The 24,845-nt window shown below is 40.3% G+C and overlaps 1 protein-coding gene across 3 annotated transcripts in view; it reads left to right on the top strand.

The window, feature by feature from the left end:
- The window catches only part of ZC4H2 (zinc finger C4H2-type containing), a 69,988-nt gene extending 48,907 nt beyond the window's left edge, over positions 1–21,081 (top strand). For 2 of the 3 annotated variants that reach the window (XM_082715932.1, XM_082715930.1), the window contains 4 exons: positions 15,263–15,434; positions 17,292–17,464; positions 18,336–18,498; positions 19,635–21,081. In XM_082715932.1, coding sequence (XP_082572058.1) covers positions 15,263–15,434; positions 17,292–17,464; positions 18,336–18,498; positions 19,635–19,748 — 622 coding nt within the window. In that variant the 3' untranslated portion in view covers positions 19,749–21,081. The remainder of the gene's footprint in view (positions 1–15,262; positions 15,435–17,291; positions 17,465–18,335; positions 18,499–19,634) is intronic. The other variant, XM_082715931.1, reaches the window with a different exon arrangement.
- The last annotated feature ends 3,764 nt before the right edge of the window (positions 21,082–24,845 follow it).

Below are 24,845 nucleotides of genomic sequence, written 5' to 3' on the forward strand. Positions count from 1 at the left end.
ACTACTGCCTTTCGTTTAATATCTAATTTGTCTGATAAATGGACTGCTACCCCAGGTCTCTTTTGAGGTCAGTTGGCATGATAAATGGTTTACCATCTCCTTATTTTCAATCTGGAGTTTTCTTTAGGCTCAAAGTGAGTCTCTTGTAGACAGCATATGGATGGGTCCTGCTTTTTTTTTTTTTTAATTTGTTTTCAGTGTTCCAGAATTCATTGTTTATGCACCAAACCCAGTGCTCCATGCAACATAAGCCCTCATAGTACTCACCACCAGGCTCACCCAGTCCCCCACCCCATGCCCCTCCAAAACCCGCAGTTTATTTCTCAGAGTCCACAGTCTCTCATGGTTCTTCTCCACCTCCATTTTCCTCAACTCCCTTCTCCTCTCCATCTCCCCATGTCCTCCATGTTATTTCTTATGCTCTATAAATAAGTGAAACCATATGATAATTGACTTTCTCTGCTTGACTTATTTCACTCAGCATAATCTCTTCCAGTCCTGTTCATGTTGATACAAGAGTTGGATATTCATCCATTCTGATGGAGGCATAATATTCCATAGTATATATGGGCCACATCTTCTTTATTCATTCGTCCATTGAAGGGCATCCTGGCTCTTTCCACAGTTTGGCAACTGCAGCATTGCAGCTATGAACATTGGGGTACAGATGGCCCTTCTGTTCACTGCATCTGTATCTTTGGGGTAAATACCCTGTAGTGCAATTACAGAGTCATACAGAAGCTCTATTTTTAATTTCTTAAGGAATATCCACACTGTTTTTCAAAATGGCTGCACCAACTTGCATTCTCACCAGTAGTATAAGAGGGTTCCCCTCCCTCCATATCCTCTTCAACACATGTTGTTTACTGTCTTGTTAATTTTGGCCATTCTAAGTGGTGTAAGGTGATATCTCAATATCATTTTGATTTAAATCTCCCTGATGGCTAATGATGAGGAACACTTTTTCATATGTCTGTTAGCCATTTGTCTGTCTTCTTTGAAGAAGTGTCTGTTCATGTCTTCTGCCCATTGTGCAACGTGATCTTCAGTTTTGTGTGTGTTGAGTTTGACGAGTTTGTATAGATCTTGGATATCAGCCCTTTGTAGTGCCATTTGCAAAAATCTTCTCCCATTCCGTGGGTTGCCTTTTTGTTTTTTTGACTGCTTCCTTTGTTGTGTAGAAGCTTTTAATCTTGATGAAGTCCCAAAAGTTCATTTTCGCTTTTGTTTCCTTTCCTTTGGAGACATATCTTGAAAGAAGTTGCTGTGGCCGATGTTGAAGAGGTTACTGCTTATGTTCTCCTCTAGGATTCTGATGGATTCCTGCCTCACATTCATGTCTTTTATCCATTTTGAGTTTATCTTTGTGAACGGTGTAAGAGAATGGTCAAGTTTCATTCTTCTACACATAGCTGTCCAATTTTCCCAGCACCATTTATTGAAGGGACTGTCTTATTTTCACTGGATATTTTTTCCTGCTTTGTCAAAGATTATTTGACCATAAAGTTGAAGGTCTGTATCTGGGCTCTCTACTCTGCTTCACTGGTCTATGTGTCTGTTTTTGTACCAGTACCATGCTGTCTTGGTGCTCACAGTTTGTAGTAAAGCTTGAAAGCAGACAACGTGATGCACCCAGTTTTGTTTTCCTTTTCCACAATTTCCTTAGCAATTCAGGATCTCTTCTGGTTCCATACAAATTTTAGGACTGTTTGTTCCAGCTCTTTGAAAAATGCTGGTGGAATTTTGATTGGAATGCCATTGAAAGTATAGATTGCTCTAGGCAGTATAAACTTTTTAACGATGTTTATGTTTTTGATCCATCAGCATGGAATCATATTTCATCTTTTTATGTGTTTTTCAATTTCTTTCATGAGTGTTCTGTAATTCCTCGAGTACAGATCCTTTACCTCTTTGGTTAGGTTTATTCCTAGGTATCTTATGGTTCTTGGTGCTATAGTAAATGGAATCAATTCTCTAATTCCCCTTCCTATATTTTCATTATTAGAGTACAAGAAAGCAACTGATTTCTTTGCATTGATTTTGCATCCTGCCACATTACTGTATTGGTCTATGATTTCTAGTAGTTTGTGGGTGGTGTCTTTTGGGTTTTCCATATAAAGTATAATGTCAGAGAGAGTTTGACTTCATTGCCAATTTGAATACCTTTTATTTATTTTTGTTGTCTGATTGAGGTTGCTAGAACTTCTAGTACTACATTGAACAAGAGTGGTGAGAGTGGGAATCCTTGTTGTGTTTCTGATCTCAAAGGGAAGGCTGTCAGCTTTTCCCTATTGAAAATAATATTAACTGTGGGCCTTTCATAGTTGGATTTTATGAAGTTGAGGAATGTTCCCTCTATCCCTATACCTTGAAGATTTTTAATCAGGAACAGATGCTGTAACTTGTCAAATGCTTTTTCTGCATCAATTGAGAGGACCATGTGGTTCTTCTCTCTTCTCTTATTGTTTTGTTCTATCACACTGATTGATCTGGAAATGTTGAACAACCCCTGCCTCCCATTAATAAATCCTACCTGGTCATGGAGGATAATATTATTAATGTACTTTTGGATCCCATTAGCTAAGATCTTGTTGAGAATCATAGCATCCATATTCATCAGATATTAGTTTGAAATTCTCCTTTTTGGTGGGTTATTTTCCTGGTTTAGGGCTCAGGGTAATGCTGGCTTCATAAAAAGAGTCTGGAAGTATTCCTTCTGTTTCTATTTTTTGAAACAGCTTCAAGAGAATAGGTATTATTTCTTCTTTGAATGTTTGTTAGAATTCCCCAGGGAATCTTTCAGGTCCTGAGCTCTTGTTTTTAGGGAGGTTTTTGATCACTGATTCAGTCTTGTTACTAGATATTGGTCTATTCAATTGTCAGTATCTTCTTAATTCAGTTTTGGAACTTTGTGTGTTTCCAGGAATGCATCCATGTCTTCTAAGTTTCTTAATTTATTGACATATAACTCTTGAAAATAATTTATGATGATTCTTTCTATTTCTTGGTGTTAGTCATGATCTCTCACCTTTCATTTATAATTTTAATAATTTGGGTTCTTTCTCTTTTCTTTTGGATCAATTTGGTCAGTAGTTTATAGATCTTTTTGATTCTTTCAAAGAACCACCTTCTAGTTTCATTGACATGCTCATGAATCAGAAGAATCAACATTGTTAAAATGTCTATACTGCCTAAAGCAAACTATACTTTCAAGGCCATCCTGATCAAAAATCCACTGGCATTTTTCCACGTGCTGGAACAAACAATCCTAAAATTTGTATGGAACCATCAGATACCCCCAAAAAGAAAAACAAAACTGGGTGCATCACATTGTCTGATTTCAAGCTTTACTACAAAGCTGTGAGCACCAAGACAGCATGGTACTGGCACAAAAACAGACACATAGAGCAATGGAGGAGAGTAGAGAGCCCAGATACAGACCTTCAACTTTATGGTCAAATAATCTTTGACAAAGCAGGAAAAAATATCCAGTGGAAAAAAGACAGTCTCTTCAATAAATGGTGCTGGGAAATTTGGACAGCTATGTGTAGAAGAATGAAACTTGACCTTTCTCTTACACCATTCATAAAGATAAACTCGAAATGGATAAAAGACTTCAATGTGTGGCAGCAATATATCAAAAATCCTAGAGGAGACCATAAGCAGTAACTGCTTCAACATCGGCCACAGCAACTTCTTTCAAGATATGTCTCCAAAGGCAAAGGAAACAAGCAAAAATGAACTTTTGGGACTTCATCAAGATTAAAAGCTTCTGCACAGCAAAGGAAACAGTCAACAGGAGGAAACCCATGGAATGGGAGAAGATATTTACAAATGACACTATAAACAAGGATTGATATCCAGGATCTATAAAGAACTCCACAAACTCAACAGGCAAGAAACAGATAATCACGTCACACAATAGGCAGAAGACATGAACAGAAACTTCTCCAAGGAAGACATACAAATGGCTAACAGATATATGAAAAAATATTCATTATCATTAGCCATCAGGGAGATTCAAATCAAAACCATCTTATGCCAGTAAGAATGGCCAAAATTAACAAGACAGTAAACAACATGTATTGCAGATGATGTGGAGAAAGGGGAACCCTCTTACACTGTTGCAGGGAATGCAAGTTGTTGCAGTCACTTTGGAAAACAGTGTGGAGATTCCTTAAGAAATTGAAAATAGGGATGGGGGCAAGATGGCAGAGAAGTAGGAGATGCTGTCTCAACTTTTCCCCTAAAGTCAGCTGATTATCTACCAGAATACTCTGAACATCCATGAAATCAGCCTGAGATGTAGGATTATACACTTCTGGATCTCTACAGGGGAAGAAGATGCCAGTCATGAGTTAAAGCAGTGGAGTTTGAACAATCAGACTTATATTTGAGAATAAACAGAAGGGGTAGGCAGACACCAGAGGCCATCCATTGGAAATTAATACCCCAATATGACAGTGCCCTATGACTGGGGACCAGCATTATCTTGAAGTCTGGTTAAAAGCACTCAAAAAGAGCAAAAGGTCTTAAGGGGCAACTGGAAGAATCAGGCAGTTATGACCACAGGCTTAAGCCCATGAACCCAGCACAGCTATTGCCAGTGACCACTCATGCCAGAGAGAGTGCAGCAAAGCCTCCAGGCCATGGGCCCTGAGCCCCAGGTGGGCATGAGAGAGTCTGAGTGGACACCAGTCAGCGCTCTCTAGAATCACAACCTTTTTCACTGTGCATGCCTGCTGTGTGACTGACCAGGGCCTGGGCCATGCTCCACACACTCCCCTGAGAGAGGTCTGTGTGGGCACGGTGGTCTCTAGAACTGGCCGGTGGTCTCTAGGACTGGCCAAGAGTCTGAACACTCCCAGCTAAGGCCAGAATGAAGATCTCACTGCTATCTCTGGTTGGGATCTTTCTGACGGTCTAGACCTGCCCAGAGAGCAGCCCAGCAAAGGCAGCCACTGAAAGCAGGCTCTCTGTACCAATATTGCTTGCAGCTTTGGTGGCACAGGGGTACAGAGACAAGTAGGAGATCCTGAGACCCCTGAGACAGTGGCTATGGATGTGCTCTGCCGGTGGGAGGTGGCAGAGGGGGAGTCTGTGTGCTGTGAATCATCCAGAGGGGAACATACTGAGGCTTCTTTCTGAAATGGAGGTCTGGGTGCAGTTTGCTTAACTCTAATCCTCCAAAGAACTGACAACAGCCACCAACGGGGGGGGGGGGGGGGGGAGGAAAAAACAAAAAAACAAAAACAAAGACAAAAAACAGGTATAGGGAACGTCCAGAAAACAAAAGCCTGAAAGGACGGTTTCCTCAGAGTTCAGCCCCTTCTTAGAGGGCAGGAGAACTCAACCCAAGCAAGGATGCCTGAAAAACAATGCAGCAGGCCCCTCCCCCCAGAAAACCAGCCAAAGAAATCGAGAGGACAACCACCACAGGGTCCCCATAAAACTGTAAAACCCCAATATTAAGGGGAAAGAAGATATTAAACTCCGAGTATTGCCCTAAAACCTGTATATTTCTCAGATACAACTTTTCTTTTAATTCATTAACATTATTCTTATTTTCTTTTTTTATTTTTAGCCTATTTACCATCATAATGAGAGGTTCAATGCAACAAATTCCATAATAACCTTTGAACTTGAACTTTTTTGAGACATATATCTGTGTTTTTCTTTTGCTTTTCTAATTTTCTTAATATTCATTTAGAGAAAAACTTAAAAGTAATCCTCTTTCCCTAATCAATACTACCCCTATATATAAACCAGTTTTAATCCCCCTTTATTTCTGGAAATTTGAGTCCTTTAACAAAGATCTCAAGATACACCCAGGAAAAATCAAAATAACCTTCCTCGCCCACACAGAGGATTTATAACCACCCTCCCATCTTTTTCTTCTATCTGTGTTTCTGTGTATTTGTTTTTGTTCTGGTATGATATAAATCTTATACTTGGGCTTCATTTTGGCTGGGTTCTTTTTTTCTTGTCATTTAATATTGTTGGTCTTTCTTTGTCTGTTTCAGTTCATATGCCTTATAAATCCTACCTTTGCGGCCCATTCTGGCTGGGTCTTCTCTCTCTCTCTTTTTTTTTTTTTCCTTTTCTTTTTCTTTTCTCTCTCTCTCTCTTTTTCTTTTTTCTTTCTTTTTGGCAGGGACTCCTGATTGTTCAAAGCATTCCATAGTTCATCTTGCCTGGATCATGATTGATACATTCAGCTACACATACCCTCAGCCCTCTCTCACCAAAATGACTAAGAGGAGGAATGCCCAACAGAGGAAAAATTCAGAGACTGCTCTCTCCATCAGCTATTGGATATGGACACAAACAGTATGTTGGAAAGGGAATTCAGGTTAACAATTATCCAGGCAATGGCTAGGTTGGAGAAAACCATTAATGACAACATGGACTCGATTAGGGCAGAAATGAAAGCCACCAGGGAGGAAGTTAAAATTGCTGTCAACGAGTTCCAATCTAATATAAATTCTCTAACAGCTAGGATAACTGAAGCAGAAGATAGAATTAGTGATCTAGAAGACAAACTGATAGAGAAAAGGGATCAGGAGAGGCCTGGAACAAATAGCTGAGAAGCCATGAAAACAGAATTAGGGAAATAAATGATGCCATGAAATGTTCCAAATTCAGAATTATTGGAATCCCTGAGGAGGAGGAGAAAGAAAGAAGACTAGAGGATAGAGTTGAACAAATTCTCCATGAAAATTGTCCCAATATGGGGAATGTTCCAGAACCAGCATTCATGTCCTAGAGGCAGAAAGGTCTACCCCCCAAGATCATAGAATCTTGAAAGACCTCGGGACACCTGATTATGAAACTGATGAATCATAATTTTAGACAGGAGCTTTTGAGAGCAGCTAGGGGGAAGAGATTCCTTATGTACAGAGGAAGGCCCATCAGAATAACATCAGACCTGTCCACAGAAATCTGGCAAGTCAGAAAGGGCTGACAAGACGTATTCAGGGCACTAAATGAGAAGAACATGTAGCCAAGAATACTTATCCAGCAAGGCTGACATTCAAAATGGATGGAGAGATAAAGAGCCTCCAAGACTGGCAAGGTTTAAAAGAGTATGTGACCACCATGCTGGCACTACAAGAAATATTAAGGGGGGAGAGGTTTATAGAAGAAGAACCCAAGAGAGTCATAGAACAGAAATTTACAGGGACAATCTTTAGAAATAAGGACTTTACAGGCAACATGATGTCAATAAAAATGTATCTCTCAAAAAAAAAAACGTATCTCTCAATAATCACTCTGTATGCGAATCGCCTAAACACTCCCATAAAACAGCATAGGGTTGCAGATTGGATAAAACGATAAGACCCATCCATATGTTGTCTACATGAGACCCATTTTGAACCTAAGGATACATCCAGACTGAAAGTGAAGGGATGGAGAACCATCTTTCATGCCAATGGGCCTGCAAAGAAGGCTTGGGTAGCGATTCTCATATCAGATAAATTAGATTTTAAACTAAAGATTGTAGTCAGAGATACAAAAGGTCACTACATCATTCTTAAAAGGACTATCCACCAAGAAGATCTAACAATTGTAAATATTTATGCTCCCAATACAGAGCAGCCAACTACATAAGCCAACTAGTAATCAAGATAAAGACTCATATTGATATAAATACATTAATAGATGGGGATTTTAACACACCACTCTCAGTAATAGATCATCCAAAGATAAAATCAATAAGGAAACAACAGCATTTATGGGTCCTGCTTTTTGATCTGATCTGAAACCCTGTGCTGTTTGATGGGAGCTTTCAGTCTGTTCATGTTGACAATAACTATTAAAAGATGAATTTAGTGCCATAATATTGCTTATAAAGTTCCTGTTTCTGTAGATTGTCTCTGTAAATTTTTGGTCTATATTCTTCTTTTACAGACTCCCCACTATATTTCTTGCAGGGCCGGCTTGGTGGTCACATATTCTTTCAGTTTCTCCCTGCCCTGGAAGCTCTTTATCTCTCCGTCCATTATGAATCACAGCCTTGCTGGATAGAGTATTCTTGGCTGCACGTTCTTCTCATTTAGTACCCTGATTATGTCTTGCCAGCCCTTTCCGGCTTGCCAGGTCTCTGTGGATATGTCTGATGTTATTTCAATGTTCCTCCTTCTGTATATCAGAAATCTCTTACCCCTAACTGCTCTCCAGATAGCTTCTGTCCCTATAAGATTTGCAAGTTTCTCTGTTATATACTGGGGTGTTGGTCTGTTTTTATTGATTTGGAAGGGGTCCTTTCTCCCTCTCGGACAAGAATGCTTGTTTCCTTCCCCAAATTAAGGAAGTTCTGAGCTATGATTTGCTCATATATATCTTCTAGCCCTCTCTCTCTCCACCCCCTTAGCGATCCCAATAATTCTGACATTGCAATGTTTCATGGTGCCATTGATCTCTCTAAGTCTTTTCTCATGGGCTTCTAGCTATCTATCCCTATCTTCCTCAGCTTCCTTCCTTTCTATCAGCTTATCTTCTAGATCAGTTATTTGTTCTTCTGTGTCATTTATGCTGGCTGTTAGAGTATCCAGTTTAGACTGCATCTCATTCATAGGATTTTTTTAATTTGGCCTGATTCGATTTCATTTATGCCCTTAGAGATTCTTTCTTGCTGCTAATGCTTTTATCAGGCCTAGCTGTTGACTTCATAATTGGTACCCTGAAGTCTATCTCTGACATCTTGCTTGTATCCATATCCCTTAGATCTGTAGCAGAGCATGTCGTCTCTGGCTCTTTTCTTTTTTGGGAGTTCCTTCTCCTAGTTATTCTGTTGAGGGATGGTTGAGAGAATTTACAGAGTCCCAAATATCAACCATAACCAAGGCAAAATGCACCTACAAAAAAATCTGAAGTGGTAGAAACTATCACAGATATGCCACCAAAACCAAGATGATCCAAAACAATAAAAAAGAAAGGAGATAAGAGAAAAAAATAAAGAGGGGATCAGGAGAAAGATTATAATCTCTCAATGTGAACAGAGCAGGGGGTGTGGCTGTTCCTGCTTGATTTTTGGTCAGTATGTTAGAAGACACTATTTTCCAAAATTGCAAAGAAATCAGAACTTATATGTATACCAAGATAAAATTGAATAGAGTGAAAAACGGGCTTATATGGGGCATAAATCTATAAAAATATATAGAAAATAGAAATAAGAGTTATAGAAATAAAAATAAAAATAGAAACAAATATAGAGAAGGAAAATTAAAGTTAAGTGACTTAAAAATATAGGCTGGAAAATACAAATCTTTTTGAAATGGAAGCGGGATTAAAAAAAGGAAAGAAAAAATAAGAAAATAAACTAAAAATGAAATGTAAAATTTTTATCTGAAATATGAGTGAGCCAGGAGGAAACACCTGGACCTCCCTGTATTATTTTACTCTGGCACTGGAATTTTACAGTACTGTGGCAAGTAAGCTCATCATTCATAATCTGCCTTCTGGGTGAGGGGTATGCTTCTTAGCTTCTCAGGAGTCTTTTCCTGGGTGAAGTTGTTCCATCCCTTATCAGGGGGATGGGCTTAATGTGAGGTGATTGGCTGCATAGCTTTCGTTCCTTGTCATCTTTCTGCTTCTCTTTAGAGGGTCACAACAAATGTGGCCTTTCAGGAATCTCCGGCCCAGAGCTGCAATGTTGAGGTCCACCCCTCACCCCCATCAAATTCTACAGGCCAGTCCTTCTCCACCGCTGCATGTACCAGACTCTACACACTCATGCAATTCGTGCCACCCCCACCTCTCCCAGGGGAGTCATGGGGACCTGCAAGTATCTGCTTTGTGATTCTGCAATTGGTAACATCCATTGGCTCATACGTGCACCCTCTTCCACATCTCCCAGGTTATATTGTGTGCTGCCCCAGTGTTTCTTGGGGGTGACACTGCCCTGAATGCTGTTGCCCAGTCATGGGAGCAGGTCTTTATGTACCAAACTGATGAATCCCGTGATTCCCACCAGGTGCTCTTCTCCCAAGGGAGCCATGGGAACCCGTGAGCACCTCTGCACCATGTGACTCCACAACTGCCAGCAGCTGTGGGCTCGCATGTGCACCCTCCTCTGCAGCTCCTAGATGACACTGTGTGCTGCCCCACCCCTGGGTGGCCCCAGCATCTCCTCATAGGCCACTCTGCCCTGAAATCTGTCCTTGTCATGGGTGCAAGCAGTTCTATATCTCCCCTAAGATGTTTGACAGCCCACACCTTTTAGTCTTTTTCAGGATGGTCAGGCAGAGGGCGGCCTTCCTAACAGGTTGGCCCCACAGTTTATGGTGTTCAGAGCTGAAAGCCCCCTCTGGGCTTCCTGAACACAACCAGTCCCCCTATTCCATTGCTTAAGCACTCCATTGGTTTAGGCTCTCCCATTCTTCCTGAGTCTTCTAGAACCCCAAAACCACAATGGTCCACCTAGAATTTGGCCCTACTCACTCCCTGTGCCCTTTTCAGAAGAGGGTGCCTCTCACTAGGATGGATTTCCAAGGGTTTCTTATTTTTTGCTCCAGTGTTATATCAATTTCCAGTGGCAGGCTTGTGGAGGCTTCCTCCCCACTCTGCTTCTCTTCAGATATTTTTCCCAAACATTCGAGATTCCACACCTCCTACTTCAAAAAAAGTAGTCATTTTTCTGCTTGTGGAGATCCAGATAAATCTACTTACATCTCAGGTTTAATTCATGTATATTCAGAATGGTTTGATAGATATCCAGCTATACTTGAGGAACTAGATGAAATGAAGTCCTCCACTCAGTCACCATCATGCCCCCCTCTCCCAAAGTCCCTGTTTCTGTGTAAATTTCTGGTCTATATTACTCATGGGTTGTGTCTTCACTTATAGGGTCCCTCTTCCTATTTCTTGCAGGGCTGGCTTGGTTGTCACATATTCTCTCAATTTCTGAGTGTCCTGGAAACTCGTTATCTCTCCTTCCATTCTGAATGAGAGCCTTGCTGGATAAAGTATTCTTGGTTGCATGTTCTTCTCATTTAGTACCCTGAATATGTCTTTCCAGCTCTTTCTGTCTTGCCAGGTTTCTGTGGTTAGGTCTGATGTTATTCTGATGTTCCTCTCTCCATACATAAGAAATCTCTCCCTAGCTGCTCTCAGCATAGCTTCTTTGGCTTAAGATTTGCAAGCTTCACTATTATATGTCAGAGTGTTTATCTATTTTTATTGATTTTGAGAGGAGTCCTCTCTGCCTCATGGACATGAATGCTTGTTTCCTTCCCAAGATTAGGGAAGTTTTCAGTAATAATTTGCTCGAATAGACCTTCTAGAGTCTCTCTCCACCTCCTCTGAGATCCGTGTAATTTGGACATTGGTTTGTTTCAAGGCATTATGAAATTCCTGAAGCCTTCCTTCATGGGCAATTAGTTGTCTTTCTCTATTTTCCTCCACTTCATTCCTTTCTATTAGCCTGTTCTCTAGATCACTTATTCTCTCTTCTGTCCCATTTACCCTAGCTGTTAGAGCATTCAGTTTAAACTGCATCTCATTCATAGCATAGTTTGGCCTCTTTAGATCTTATTTCCACCCTTAGAGATTCTGTATTTTCATTTACACTTTTTAAAGCCTAGCTATTAACTTTTTGATTGCTATCCTGAATTTTATCTCTGACATCTTGCTTATATCCATATTGATTAGCTCTGTTGCAGAGAACACTGCCTCTGGTTCTTTCCTTTATTCTGCCCAGGAAAGGATGGCTGAGTGAATGAACAGAGTCCAAAATATCAACCATGAGCCAAGACATATTCATCCTGGAAAAAATGTGGAGTGGTTTGAAGCCATCAAAGAAAAGGAAATAAACCCAAGATGAGCCAAAACAATAAAAAGGGGGGGTAGATACTATAATCTCATAGGGTAGACAAAGCAGTGTGATCTTCTTGTTCCTGATTGGATTTTGGCTATAGTGAAAAAAGGACTAGAGTAAGGCATAAATCTATAAAATGTGGATGTGAGGGGGGAAAAGTTAAAAGGTAATTTAAAAATATAAGTTGGTAAAATAAAACTCTAGTTGCAATGGGGAAAATGTTCATAAAAATAAGAAATATAAAATTTTAGACTAAGGGATAAATGATTTGGGAGAAAACACCTGGAACTCAATATATTGCTTTCCCCTGGTGCTGGAGTTTTACAGTCCTGTCAGATATATAAGCCTGTCATTCACCAGTTCTTCCTGTCTGTCTTCAAGGGGAAGGGCCTGCTGTTTTGGCTTTCTAGTGTCTTGCTTGGGTGGAGTTACCCCACCCCTTGTCAGGGGGATGGGCTTAAGGTTAGCTGGTCTTCTGTGTGGCTTTTATTCCCTAGTGGCTTTCTTCACCTCTTCAGAAGGTCAGAACAAAACCAGCTGTGCCAGGATCTCTGGCCCAGAGCTGCAAGATCATGGTCCCCCTTCTTCAGTAAACTCTCCAAGTCAACCATACTTCTTTAGTAAGCCCTCCAAGTCAAACCATCTCCACTTCCATATTCACCAAACCCACAGACTCTCATCGTTTGCCCCCACTGCAATTATCCTGGGGGGAGCCCCCAGGGTCCATGAGCAACACTTCACTTTGTGTCTGCAACTGGGAGCTACTGGGAGCTTGCATGCATGCCCTCCTTCACTGCTCCCAGGTCACAGCTGGGTGCCATCCTACTATCCTTTCTGGGACCACCACTGCCCTGAGAGCTGTTGCTCAGTCATAGGCTCAGCTGTTTTGTCACTCCCAGGGATGTTAAATGGCCTACATGTCCCAGTCTTTTTCAGGGTGCTTAGGAAGAGAACAGCCTCCCTACTGGTCTGCCTTGCAGTTTATGGTAACTGGAGCTGAGAGTCCCTTCTGGGCTCACTGACCATAACCAGTTTTCCCACTCCACTGCTTGGACACTCTTTCAGATCAGGCAGCCCTGTTTTTCTTTGTTTCTGGTATCCTGAGACCACAGTGATGCACGTAAAATTCTGCTCTTTTAATCCCTGTTCCCTTTTCAGAAAGGGATGTCTCTCCCTGGAGAAGGTTTCTAATGGTTCTGATTTTTGCACTTCTGGTAGCCAGCTTATGGAGGCTCCATCCTGTCTTTTTATCTTCCAACATTTCCTGGAGATTCATGATTCTGCACTTCCTACCTTGCAAAAAGCTGTTGTTTTTCCATTTGTAGAGTTCCAGATGTATTTTCTTACATCTCAGGCTGAATTTATGTGTGTTTAGAATGGTTTTATAGATATACAGCTAAATATGAGGGACTAGATGAACTGAGGTCACTTACTCTCCCACCATCTTGCCTCCCCCCTTTTTTTAATTTAAAGTCAATTAACCAACATGTAGTATATCATGAGTTTCAGTTGTAGTGTTCAAGAATTCATCAGTTGCATATAACAACTGTTATTATTGTTGTCTAAAAACAAATAACCAATCAAGGGCAGAACACAGATTTATATCCAGGCCTGAATCTAAAGCTTGTGTTCCCTTCCTAATATTGCTGTGCTTAATACAGAAAAAGGTTGTAGGGGGAGCACTGCCACAAACTGGCTCTACGACTTAGTGTGATATACTGTATCACTTTGAATCTCATTAGTTTCTTATCTGTAAATTGGGATAAGGATAGATGAAATTCAGATTGTTCTGCATGTAATCTAGAGGAAGAAATTGGATGTCTAGATATAAGGGACTCTAAATAGTTAGTTGATTGACCAATACAAATCAGTTTCATCCTTTGCAAGACAGTTGAACAGGTATACCAATAACCCTCAATATGTTTATGCTGTTTAGTCTGGGCAACCCCACTTAGGCAGTGTGGAATAGTGGGTGGCATTAGAGAGCCCTGCATTCAAGTGTTTACATCCCATTTACTAGTTCTGTAGTCTTGGGCAAGTTAATACCCGAACCTCAATTTCTTTCTTTTTTTCTTTTTACAAATAGGATAATAACACCCAACGTTTTTACCCTTTCCTAAGGTAACAAAATATAATAATATGAAAAAAAGTTTTGAATAAAGAAAAAATTTTCTCCCATTGCCCTATCCACATAATACAGTACTCTTTGTGGTTCTGCACCACTGATGGTCACCTCTTAAGGCAGTATCCACAGGAGAGAGAAACTAAAGACAAAAACAGGCTAAAGCCAGAGGCCAGTGTCTAGTGTGTAGAGCAAGAGCACCCATGGGATGGGCTGGAGCAAAGATGAAAGCCAAGTACTAATGCAGAGGACAGGAGATGCTAAACCTGAGTGATGAATAACAGCTAGGCAGTACCTAAAAACCAGAGAGCACAGAGAGCCAGTGGGAGGAAAACAATGTGCTCTATAGGAGCCTCCTTCCAAAGCTTTGTGGCTCTTTCATTTAGGCAGGCTTCAAATGGTGTTAAAGGTCTTTGAAACTGTGCCAGTATACTTTGTGCATGTATACGTTGAAAAATTCAACCTAACTGTATATACTTTTTAATTGAGTATATCTTCAACATTTTCCATGTCACAAGTCTTCATAATGATTCTTTTAATGGCTTCCTACATATTGCAATTTTGCTCATAGTCCAGAATGAGTATTCCTGCATATTAACTTTTTGTTTCCTCTAATTATTTCCTTAGAATAAATTCACAGGTGTGCACTTACTGAACCAGAGAGTATACAATTGGGATTTAACAACCATATATAGTTTTTTTTTTTAGGAAAAGAAATGAACTATAGTTCTTCCATTACCCTTCCTCTTCTGGAAGAGAGGAGTAGACCCTGTAGAGCAGTGCTGTTCAATTAACCACATGTGATGGCTTAAAGTTAAATTAATTAAAATTAAATAAAATTCAAAATTCAATTCTTCAGCTGATTTAGCCACATTTCAAGTACCCTGTATCTACATGTGCCTAGTGTATGGGAAAGTATAGATATAGAACATTTCCATCATTGTAGAAAATTTAATGGACAATGCTCCTTTAAAAGTTTCTCAAGGGTCATGTTTAGCATCTCGGGTGGGAGTTATTTGTGGTGTGGGACTTTCCTGTGCACTGAGAGTCTATTTAGCATCTCTGGCCCTTGCCCACTACATGCCAATAGTGCTCTTTCTTGAATCAGTCTAATAACAAAAACCATAACATTATCCCCTTTTGAGACCCACTGACCTTCAATCGTAGAATAAAGGATCTTCTACTTTTGGGGGAGGCTGGAGAAAAAAAGGCTTAGAAAGATGGCTTAGAAAAATAGACTTGGCTGAGGGCCTAAGTCCATACTCCATTCCCATTTTCCTCTCTTTTCCTGCTCATCTGTTTCTTGCTTTTGGTAATTGTAGGAACAAGACTCTGCAGATGGAGAAGATCAAGTCACGTTTGAAGGCTGAGTTTGAGGCCCTTGAATCAGAGGAGAGGCACCTGAAGGAATATAAGCAGGAGATGGACCTGCTGCTACAGGAGAAGATGGCCCATGTGGAGGAACTCCGACTGATCCATGCTGATATCAACGTGGTATGTGGATGGCTTCCCGAAGCCTACCTCTGGGCCCTTTGAGGAATAAACAGTAGTGAGTACTATGGCCTCTGCTTGAGATGTGGCTGAGGCCAACTTGGGGAAGTAAGCATCAGTTGTGATGGAATGGAAGAATCCAGGAGTTCGAGATCTAGCTCTGGCTCTGTCACTGACTGACCATATATCACTGGACAAGTCCCTCTTTCTCCTGGGCCCCATTTTCTCACTTTACTATGACAGGGATTCAGTCACCTCTAAGGTCTCTTTCAGCACTAATGTGTTCTTATCCTGGGAGTCTGGGAGTTGAGAGATAGCCTTGGAGTAATGCAGAGCAGGCAGCTGCCTCTGAGGTCTAGCTCAAAGGGCTCCAAATCTTCCAAGTAAGCTAAACAATCCTTGTCAGCCTACTAAAGTGTAGCCCCCTCATTAGAGTTTCTCTTTTGGAGATACCTGAAGCAGGGGAATAAACTGCCTGCTAAGGTGATAAAGTTCCCCAATTTTTGGAGTTATTCAAGGATAGTCTGAATGATCACCTGTCTGGACTACAGAATTGATGAACCAGGAGGAAAAATGGAAGTGTTGACTTATAAAGTCCTCTCTAATCCTTAGAGCCTAGGACAATGAGAAACATTTTTCTTTTTCTTTTTTTTTTTTTTTAGAAATTACATTTGAGGGGTGCCTGGGTGGCTTAGTGGGTTAAAGCCTCTGCCTTCAGCTCAGGTCATGATCCCAGGGTCCTGGGATCGAGCCCCACATTGGGCTCTCTGCTCAGCAGGGAGCCTGCTTCCTCTTCTCTCTCTCTGCCTGCCTCTCAGCCTACTTGTAATCTCTGACTGTCAAATAAATAAATACAATCTTTAAAACAAAAAAGAAATTACATTTGAAGTTTTTATTATTCTTGGAAAACTTATTTCTATGGCAATACTTATTTCCTCACATTGCCAAGCCTGGGATCTTAAAGGAAATAGGACTATGATTTGGATAGTAGGTACTTGGTATTTTCTATCATAAGATCACAGGATTCCAGGGTTTCATGAGCTGCTGCCAGCGAACAGAGTATACAAATCCAATACACATAAAAAAGTATTAGTCACAAAGGGGCTGAAAATCTAAGCCAGTGGAAGTCAAACTTAAGCATGAATCCAGTTCACCTGAAAAGGTTCCTGAAACATAGATTATTGGACTCTACCCCAGGATTTCTGATTTCTATATGTCTGGGGCCATGCTTAAGAATTTTCATTCCTAATGAGTTTCCAGATGATGCTAATGCTGCTGATTTGGTGACTACATTTTGAAAACCAGCCTTGGAAGCTTAAGCCCTGTGTCTTTGTCTATGCTTTCCCCCTAAGAAGCATTTCTCTGGGGAAGTTTCTTAAGTTTCTTCTTTCTGAGTCTCAATTCTCTGATCAGTAAAATGATGGTGGGATGGACTAAATGAACTCTTAAGTGCTCATTTAAGGTGCTATATTTGAATAATAACTAACATTTATTGAGAGTTTACTCTGCAGTAGCCCCTTTACTGATAGCTTTATATAAATTCAATCACTGAATCTTTATAAGATTTATATGAGGTAGATACTGTTATTCTTTTTCCAATCCAGGCAGTGAGTTTTCTCAAGTTTATTGTTTCTCAAATCAGTCTGGATTAGAGATGTAGAAACTATTGTTATCATCTTATAAAAATGGAAAAAAACCAAGGCTTGACAAGAGCCACATAGAATAAATATATGGTAAATGAAGGACTTAACCATAGATTGGTCTGGATCTGGGGCCTGGGCTATTTTATTCACTTAGCTGTAGATCCTTGCAGAGAATGATAGTGTCTTTTCTCTGTACCTACCTCACTCTGTGTTCCAGATGGAAAACACCATCAAACAGTCTGAGAATGACCTAAATAAGTTGCTAGAGTCTACCCGGCGGCTACATGATGAGTATAAGCCACTGAAGGAACATGTCGATGCCCTACGCATGACTCTAGGCCTGCAGAGGCTCCCTGACCTATGTGAAGAGGAGGAGAAGCTCTCCTTGGAGTAAGCTGCCTATTTCCTGTCCCTGTAACTTACACACAACACATACACATACAAACACATACACACACAAAAATACAGAGGTGCATAGGTACACATAAAGCCTTATTTAAAAGTCATGTAACACAGTCCTAGCTTCAGGCCTGTTAGTTACGGACTCATTTTATGACCTTGGGCAAGTCTCTGTGTATCAAAGTTAGGATGATTAGACTAGTAGTACCAAGTAATTTTTAAAATTCTTTGTGCAATTTTGATAACACAAGACTGTGTCTATGACTGTGTGTGTGTGTGTGTGTGTGTGTGCGCGCGCGCGCGTGTGACTCAGGTCACCTCACAAGTCAAGGTCTAACAGGGGCATCTAGAAATCTTTGAAAACATAGAAGCCTGGGCATTTATGGTCTTCAGGGGCTAGCCTGCAGCTTCATCTTAAGACCCAGAATTAAGAACTACACTAATCTTACAGAGAGAGTTCAATTCAGTAGAAGGAAGCACACTTCCTTAAAGTAGGGCAGGCTGTCTGTGAAAGTGGTGAGCATCATATTCCTAGAAGTATGTCAACAAAGGCCTGAGGATACTTAATGAGACTATTGTAAGGGTTCATGGGATGAACAATAGGCAAATGCCCTTTAAAGACTTTGCTAGCCCTGGTAGTCTTTATTTTCTGGATCTGTCAAAACCAAGGAGGAGGAAGATTACCCTTCCCAGCAGACAATGGCCCAGATACCCAATGAGAAGAATCTTTCCTGGGGAGTGTGCAGAAACTCTATAGTGAGCCACAGCCCAACCCCTTTGGTTCTGTGGCATGGAGTCTTTAAGAGGGGCAAGGTTATCCTTGCTTTCAGAATGATCCAGCTAATGTCTTTCATCTCCAAAGTTACTTTGAGAAGCAGAAAGCGGAGTGGCAGACGGAGCCTCAGGAGCCCCCCATCCCTGAGTCTCTGGCCGCTGCAGCCGCTGCTGCCCAGCAACTCCAAGTGGCTAGAAAGCAGGACACTCGGCAGACAGCCACCTTTAGGCAGCAGCCCCCACCTATGAAGGTAAGTGATCTGGCTAGGGGTTGTGGAGGAAGCAAAGTATCTTCATGGAGCCCCATGGAAGGCTAGGACTGGGGCTTTGTGGTTACCAATTTGGTGCCTTTCTAAAGTAGCCTTTGCTTGGGACACAGAGGAAGGGTTGGTGTTTACGTGCTATAGCAGACCATCTCATTTTATTGTTTCATATTCCCTAAGGGGCTACAATGCAGGAAAGTTGGTGGCTCTCCTAAGCATAATTTTTAAAAGTTAGAAATAAGACCTGTGCAAATATATAGTGACAATGTGTTGTTAATGAGGTAGTCATCAGGATTACAAAACTGGTTCCAAAAGCATTTGAGAAACAGATAACTATATAGTAAGAAAAGGAAAGGAATGCTGAACTAATTTTGCAAAATTAAATACAGAACTGGTTGATGTCCTACAGGGCAATAAACTATAACCTTTGTGATTATCTTTTCTTTGGAACAGAAATATTCTGCATTTCTACTGGGCAAAAACCATTTGTAGCTTATTAGCATAAGTCACAGTTTGGGCCCTGATCAATAGTAAATAGTCAAACAAAGGGACAGTCTCCTAGAGCAGGGGTCAGCAAACTAGAACCCACAGGCCAAGTCTGACTTGCTCCCAGTTTTTGTAAATAAAGGTTTACTGGCATACACATATGTTTTTTTGTGTGTGTTTATGTATTATCTGTAACTTCTTTCATGTAAAACAATTATAGTTGAGTAGTTGCAGCTAACACAATGTAATATGAAAAGTCTAAAATATTTACTTTCCTGGCATTTGCAGAGAAAGTTTACTGATACCTATCCTAGAGAATTAAATAATCCTTAATAGGGCCTGTTGGTCCATGTTCCAATATAATGTTAAAATGCTATGTAATTCTCATTTTGCCTTATTTCCAAATTCTGGATATTTTACCTCAATAACTCTCTTTGACCCTCATCTCCTTATAACCTTTACTTCCCTTACATCTGGCACTGACCTCTTTACTTGGGTCTCACTTGTTGAGAAGTAGTAGTAATCTCTTCCTGTTGGGAAGTTATAATTTCTTTCTGGACCCTTGGGGATCAGAAGGCTGAACCATTGTCTAGAAGAATCTAATTACTAACTTTCTTTATCCTGTGTTCTTCCACCAGGCCTGCTTGTCATGTCATCAACAAATTCATCGAAATGCACCTATATGTCCTCTGTGCAAAGCCAAGAGCCGGTCCCGGAACCCCAAAAAGCCAAAACGGAAGCAGGACGAATGAAGAGATGGAGAACACATAGAGCTCTGCTACCATAACCCTTCCTCTTGGCCAGAGTGATTAATGTCCTTATTTGAAACCACCCTACCCCAACTCTACTGAGTTTTCTATTTGATGTGATGGAAACATGACCCCTCTCACTTTGTTCTTATTTCTTTCTTCTCTTGGGGTTTCTGACTTAAGAAGAGATATGGTTCAGGTGCCAGTGACAGTGTATCTGATGAGCCCTTCTCTCCCACCCACATTTTAATCCCTGCCCTTGTTCGAAGCTGAGGGAAGGGCAGAAGGGCCAGATATGATTCTCTCCTCTTGTGTCTGAGGCCTGGGGCCTAAGGGTTGAGGGCTGGAGGAGGACCTTGTTTCAGGTGAAGGCTCCAGTGTGCCCCCTCCCTGTACTTTTGCCTTAGGCTCTGAAGGGACAACAGTCTTCTTGCTGGACTTTCCAGAAGACTTGGTGTATATATCTTCCTCATATGCCCCCTAATTTCATCTCATCTAAGCAAGGCCCAGAGGAAAGTTGGACAAGCCCTCCTTTCCATTCATTTGAGAGGCTTGGCTGCTATTATGGAGTTCACTTCCATGCCAGTCCCCCAGATATGCTGAAGTTCTCAAACACAGGTTGTGTGTCCAGAGATCTTGAGGCCTGCAGGCTTTTCCCATTACCTTCATTTTTCAAATCAGTTGCAGAAATTCCCTCTGCAAGTCCTAAATAACTTGCTGCCTAAATCATTGGGCTCTACCATAGGGAAACTTTAGGATGAGAAGGGCCCAGCACATCTGTTTTACCAAATGTTGAAAACCACTTTTGTTCAAAACCATTATTCTGGCATTTACTCAATGATATATCCTAGGGGTTAGAGGCATGAGTTGAGATTCAAGTGAGTGCTGACCATTTTACATATGTAAAAGGGTGGGACTTCCCTTCCATTCATCTCTCCCTCTCTTGAGTCTGCCCTCTTATGTAAGGTAAGGTAGTCTCAGCTCAGGTCAGCTGCAGGCTATCCCCTTTCCAATAGATTCTGTTGGTGGCCTTCCCTTACAAAAGAAAAGGCACTGGACTCCCCAGGCCTTCAGTTCTCCTCTCTACCAAAATCAGATTGCTAGTCAAGTCACTCTCAGACTTAAAGGACAGAGATAGGGGTTGTCTTTAGATCCAAGTCTCAGTCCCTGACTGGGTAAAGGGGGTATTTTCCCTTCCTTTCTTAACTGTAATTTTAAGTTGCCCCAGTGGTTTTTTTTTTTTATTCATACTATAAAAAGTTCCTCCACTCTTTGAAAGTAAGAGTGTTATGTCTGTACAAATTCTTTTAAATAAACATTTGTTCATTGAAGTGAATGCTGACAATTGTAAGTACCAAGTAATAGAAAAGATACAGTGACTTTTCCCTTTCTGGGTAGCTCTTAACTTTTACTCACTCAACCCTGTAAGTAAAGGAACCAAACATACCAATGCACAATAATTTATTATTGTTATAATTCTCATTTATTCACTATTTACACTGTGCCAGATCTCTGCAAGATGTTTTATGTACATGATTGTATTTAATTTTTAAAACAATCTTTCAAGCTAAGTATTTTTATTACCATTTTCCAAAAAGGTAAACCAAAGCACAGAGAAATTAAATAACTTGCCCAGAGTTGAATAACTGGTAAGATACTAAATAACTTAAATACATACATACATACATACATACATAACTTAAATAAATAAATAAGTTAAATAACTGGTTAAGTAACTGGGCTTTAAAGAACTAAAGAGAAATTTCAAGATTTGAATCCAGATTTGATTCTAGAGCCCATATGTTTCTACTCTTCTCTATGATCATTTTATTTCTTTAAGCCATTCTCCCTTTGGGATGGCTTGATGATAGGAGTAGTTGAAATAACTCTAAACTAGAAATTAAGGTCTAGGAATCCAGTGATCGATGCAAGAATACAATGGCCTGGTTCCCCATAGAGATATAATAGGGAACAACAGTGAAAGACCATTGTAGTTTCAGAGCAAGACCATCCTAGTTTCAGAGTTCTCCATAGGGTGTACTGAGGTTTCCATTAAGACTGGACTGTAGTTCATCAGCACCCTCTGCTTAACCTTGCCTTCTCTAATGTTTCTCCTCTACAAGTGTTAATTCCAAGGCCTCCCTAATTAACATCCTGTACATTAAGTAGTCCCATAGCTTCCCAGTAACCCATTAGCTGACCAAAATGCCTCTGTGCCTCAGTGTCCTCAGAATATAATAATACCCACTTCTGGGGCTGTTGTAAGAGATGTTAGGTACATAGTAAGTACTCAATAAGTGCTAATTTCCTTCAGATATATTGAATGACTAGTCAAAGAAATACTATTTTTCTTACCTGATATTATGTCATCACCCCAGATTTTGTTCATCTATGAGCATGCTTTTGAGGTGGCCTGGGCTCACTGTGGGCAAAGGGAGGACACTCAGCTGTGTGACTGGGGGTATATCCTAACCTGTATAGGCCTCAGTAGGTCCCTATAAGTATATGAGAGGTGGTTAATTGATCTGCATCCTTGGACACTGGAGGTCAGATGTGTTAATTCTAAAAGTCAATTTTCACACCACTAAATAGATAGCCATTTCCCAGAGATGCTTCTGAATGGGAAGGAACAATCACGTGTTGAGCATCTATACCTGTTAGCCACCGAGTGGGGTTCTATTACCTTACTTAGTTTCCTTGGTTCATTTATCAACTGTTGTGAAACAAACCAAAACTTAGTGGTTTTAAAGCCACTCATGATCTGCAATTTATACAAGACTTGCTGGGAATAGCTTATTTATATTGCATGTGATGTTGCCTCAGACAGCTTGGCTAGGTCTGAAAGATCCATGATGTCGACACTCTCATGTCTGGCACCTCAGCTGGGCTGCCCAGTCTTCCCACATGCCTTATTAGTATTTTATCCTCCACAGCCTCCCCTCCTTTTGGCCTTTCTTCTAAGTAGATTAGTCATGTTTTTTCATGTGGTGCCAGGCTTCCAAAGGGTAAAAAACAAAGCCTTTTGTGGCATAAGACCAGAAAGTGATATAGCAATACTGCTGCTGCACTATAGCAGTCTAAACAAGTCACACAGCTAACCCAGATTTAAGAAGTGGGGAATATCCTAACGGGAAGGGCGACATGCTTGTCAGAGATGGGAGAGATTGCTGGCCATATCTGCAGACAATCCATCACAATTCCCAACAACCTTGCAAGGAAGGTGTTATTTGTGCCCATTTTATAAATGATGAAACTGTGGCTCAAAGAGGTAAATTAATTGCCCAACAACTAAGAAAAATGCACAGCCCAGGTCCCTCTTACTCTAAGGCTGTGTTGCTTCTACCTAACTACACTACTGGCATGAAGTCTGAGACCTGCTTAAAGCAAAATGGAATTAAAAATAGAATGAAATAAGAAAACAATGGGGATGGACAAGAGAGAAAATTTGAGGGGCACCTGAGTGGCTCAGTCAGTTAAGTGTTTGCCTTCAGCTCAGGTCATGATCCCAGAGTCCTGGAATCAAGTCCCACATCAGGCTCCCTGCTCCCCCTACCCTTCCCCCTGCTCATGATCTCTCCCTCTAAGGCTCAGATAAATAAATAAAGTCTTTGAAAAATGAAAAAAAGATAGAGAAAAGGTTGAGAAGGTGGAGAGTAAAGGAAGTTAATTGCATGGTAGAATTATTTACACTTCAAGCACCTTTTCAACATTCTCTTTTGATGCTTATATACTTATGTTAATACCCTGTACTGCTAGTACAGCGTGTATTATTATCATCCATATTTTAAAGATGAGACCCAGAGAGGGGAATGGACTTGACCAAAGTCACAAAGCAAGTTAAGAGCAACTAAAACCACAACTAGAACTCTGGTCTTCCAGTCTTGGAATAACCCAGTCTGAGGACTTCTTTACATTTTTGACACAGTGGGGATGATTTTTTTTTTAACTTGAAGTTTTGTGTTTTCTTACCATATTTCATTTTTTTTAAATTCAAAATTTGACTTAAAATTCAAGTTAACACATAATGTAGTATTAGTTTCAGGGGTAGAATTTAGTAATTTATCGCTTACATTTAACACCCAATGCTCATTACAAGTGCCCTCCTTAATGCCTAAAACCCATTTACCACAACCCCCCCACCCACAACCCCTCCAGAAATCATGAGTTTTTCCCCTATACTTACGAGTCTCTTAGTATTTGCCTCCCTCTCTAATTTTATCTTATTTTATTTTTCCTTCCTTTTCTATTTTGATCTGTTTTGTTTCTTGAATTCCATATATGAGTTAAATCATAGTATTTTTCTTTCTCTGACTCATTTTTATTAGCATAATACACTCTAGTTCCATGCATGTAATTGTAAATGGCAAGATTTCCTTTTTTATGGCTAATATTCCATTAAATGTATATACCACATCATCTTTATCCATTCAACCATTGGTGGATATTTGTGCTGTTTCCATATTTGGGCTACTGTGGATAGTGTTGTAAACATTGTGGTGAATTTACCTCTTTGAATCACTATTTTTGTATCCTTTGATTAAATACCAGGTAGGGCAACTTGTGGGTCACATGGTAGTTCCAATTTACCTTTCTGAGGAATCTCCATACTGCATCAGTTTGCATTACCCCCCTCCAAACAGTGTAAGAGGGCTCTCCATTCTCTGCATCCTTGCCAAAATCTGTTGTTTCTTCAGTTGTTAATTTTAGCTATCTTTTTAAAAATAAATTTTTAATTTATATTTAAATGTAAATTTTTAAATATAAACTATTTATTTAAATTCAATTTAGTTAACATATACTATATTCTTGGTTTAGAATTTAGTTATTGGGTAGAATTTACTGATTCATCAGATGCATATAACTCCAAGGGTTCATTACATGCATTAATGTAATGCCCATCACCAATTTGCCTTCTGCCCACCAATCTCCCCTCCAGCAACCCTCAGTCTGTTTCCTAGAGTTCAGCATCTCTTACAGTTTGCCTTGCTCTCTATTTTCTGTTATTTTATTTTTCCTTCCCTTCCCCTGTGTTGAGCTGTTTTGTTTCTGAAATTTTACATATGAGTGAAATTGTGTGGTATTTGTCTTTCTCTGACTGAC

Source organism: Mustela nivalis (genome assembly GCF_964662115.1).
Source record: "Mustela nivalis genome assembly, chromosome: X".
Classification (NCBI taxonomy): domain Eukaryota; kingdom Metazoa; phylum Chordata; class Mammalia; order Carnivora; family Mustelidae; genus Mustela; species Mustela nivalis.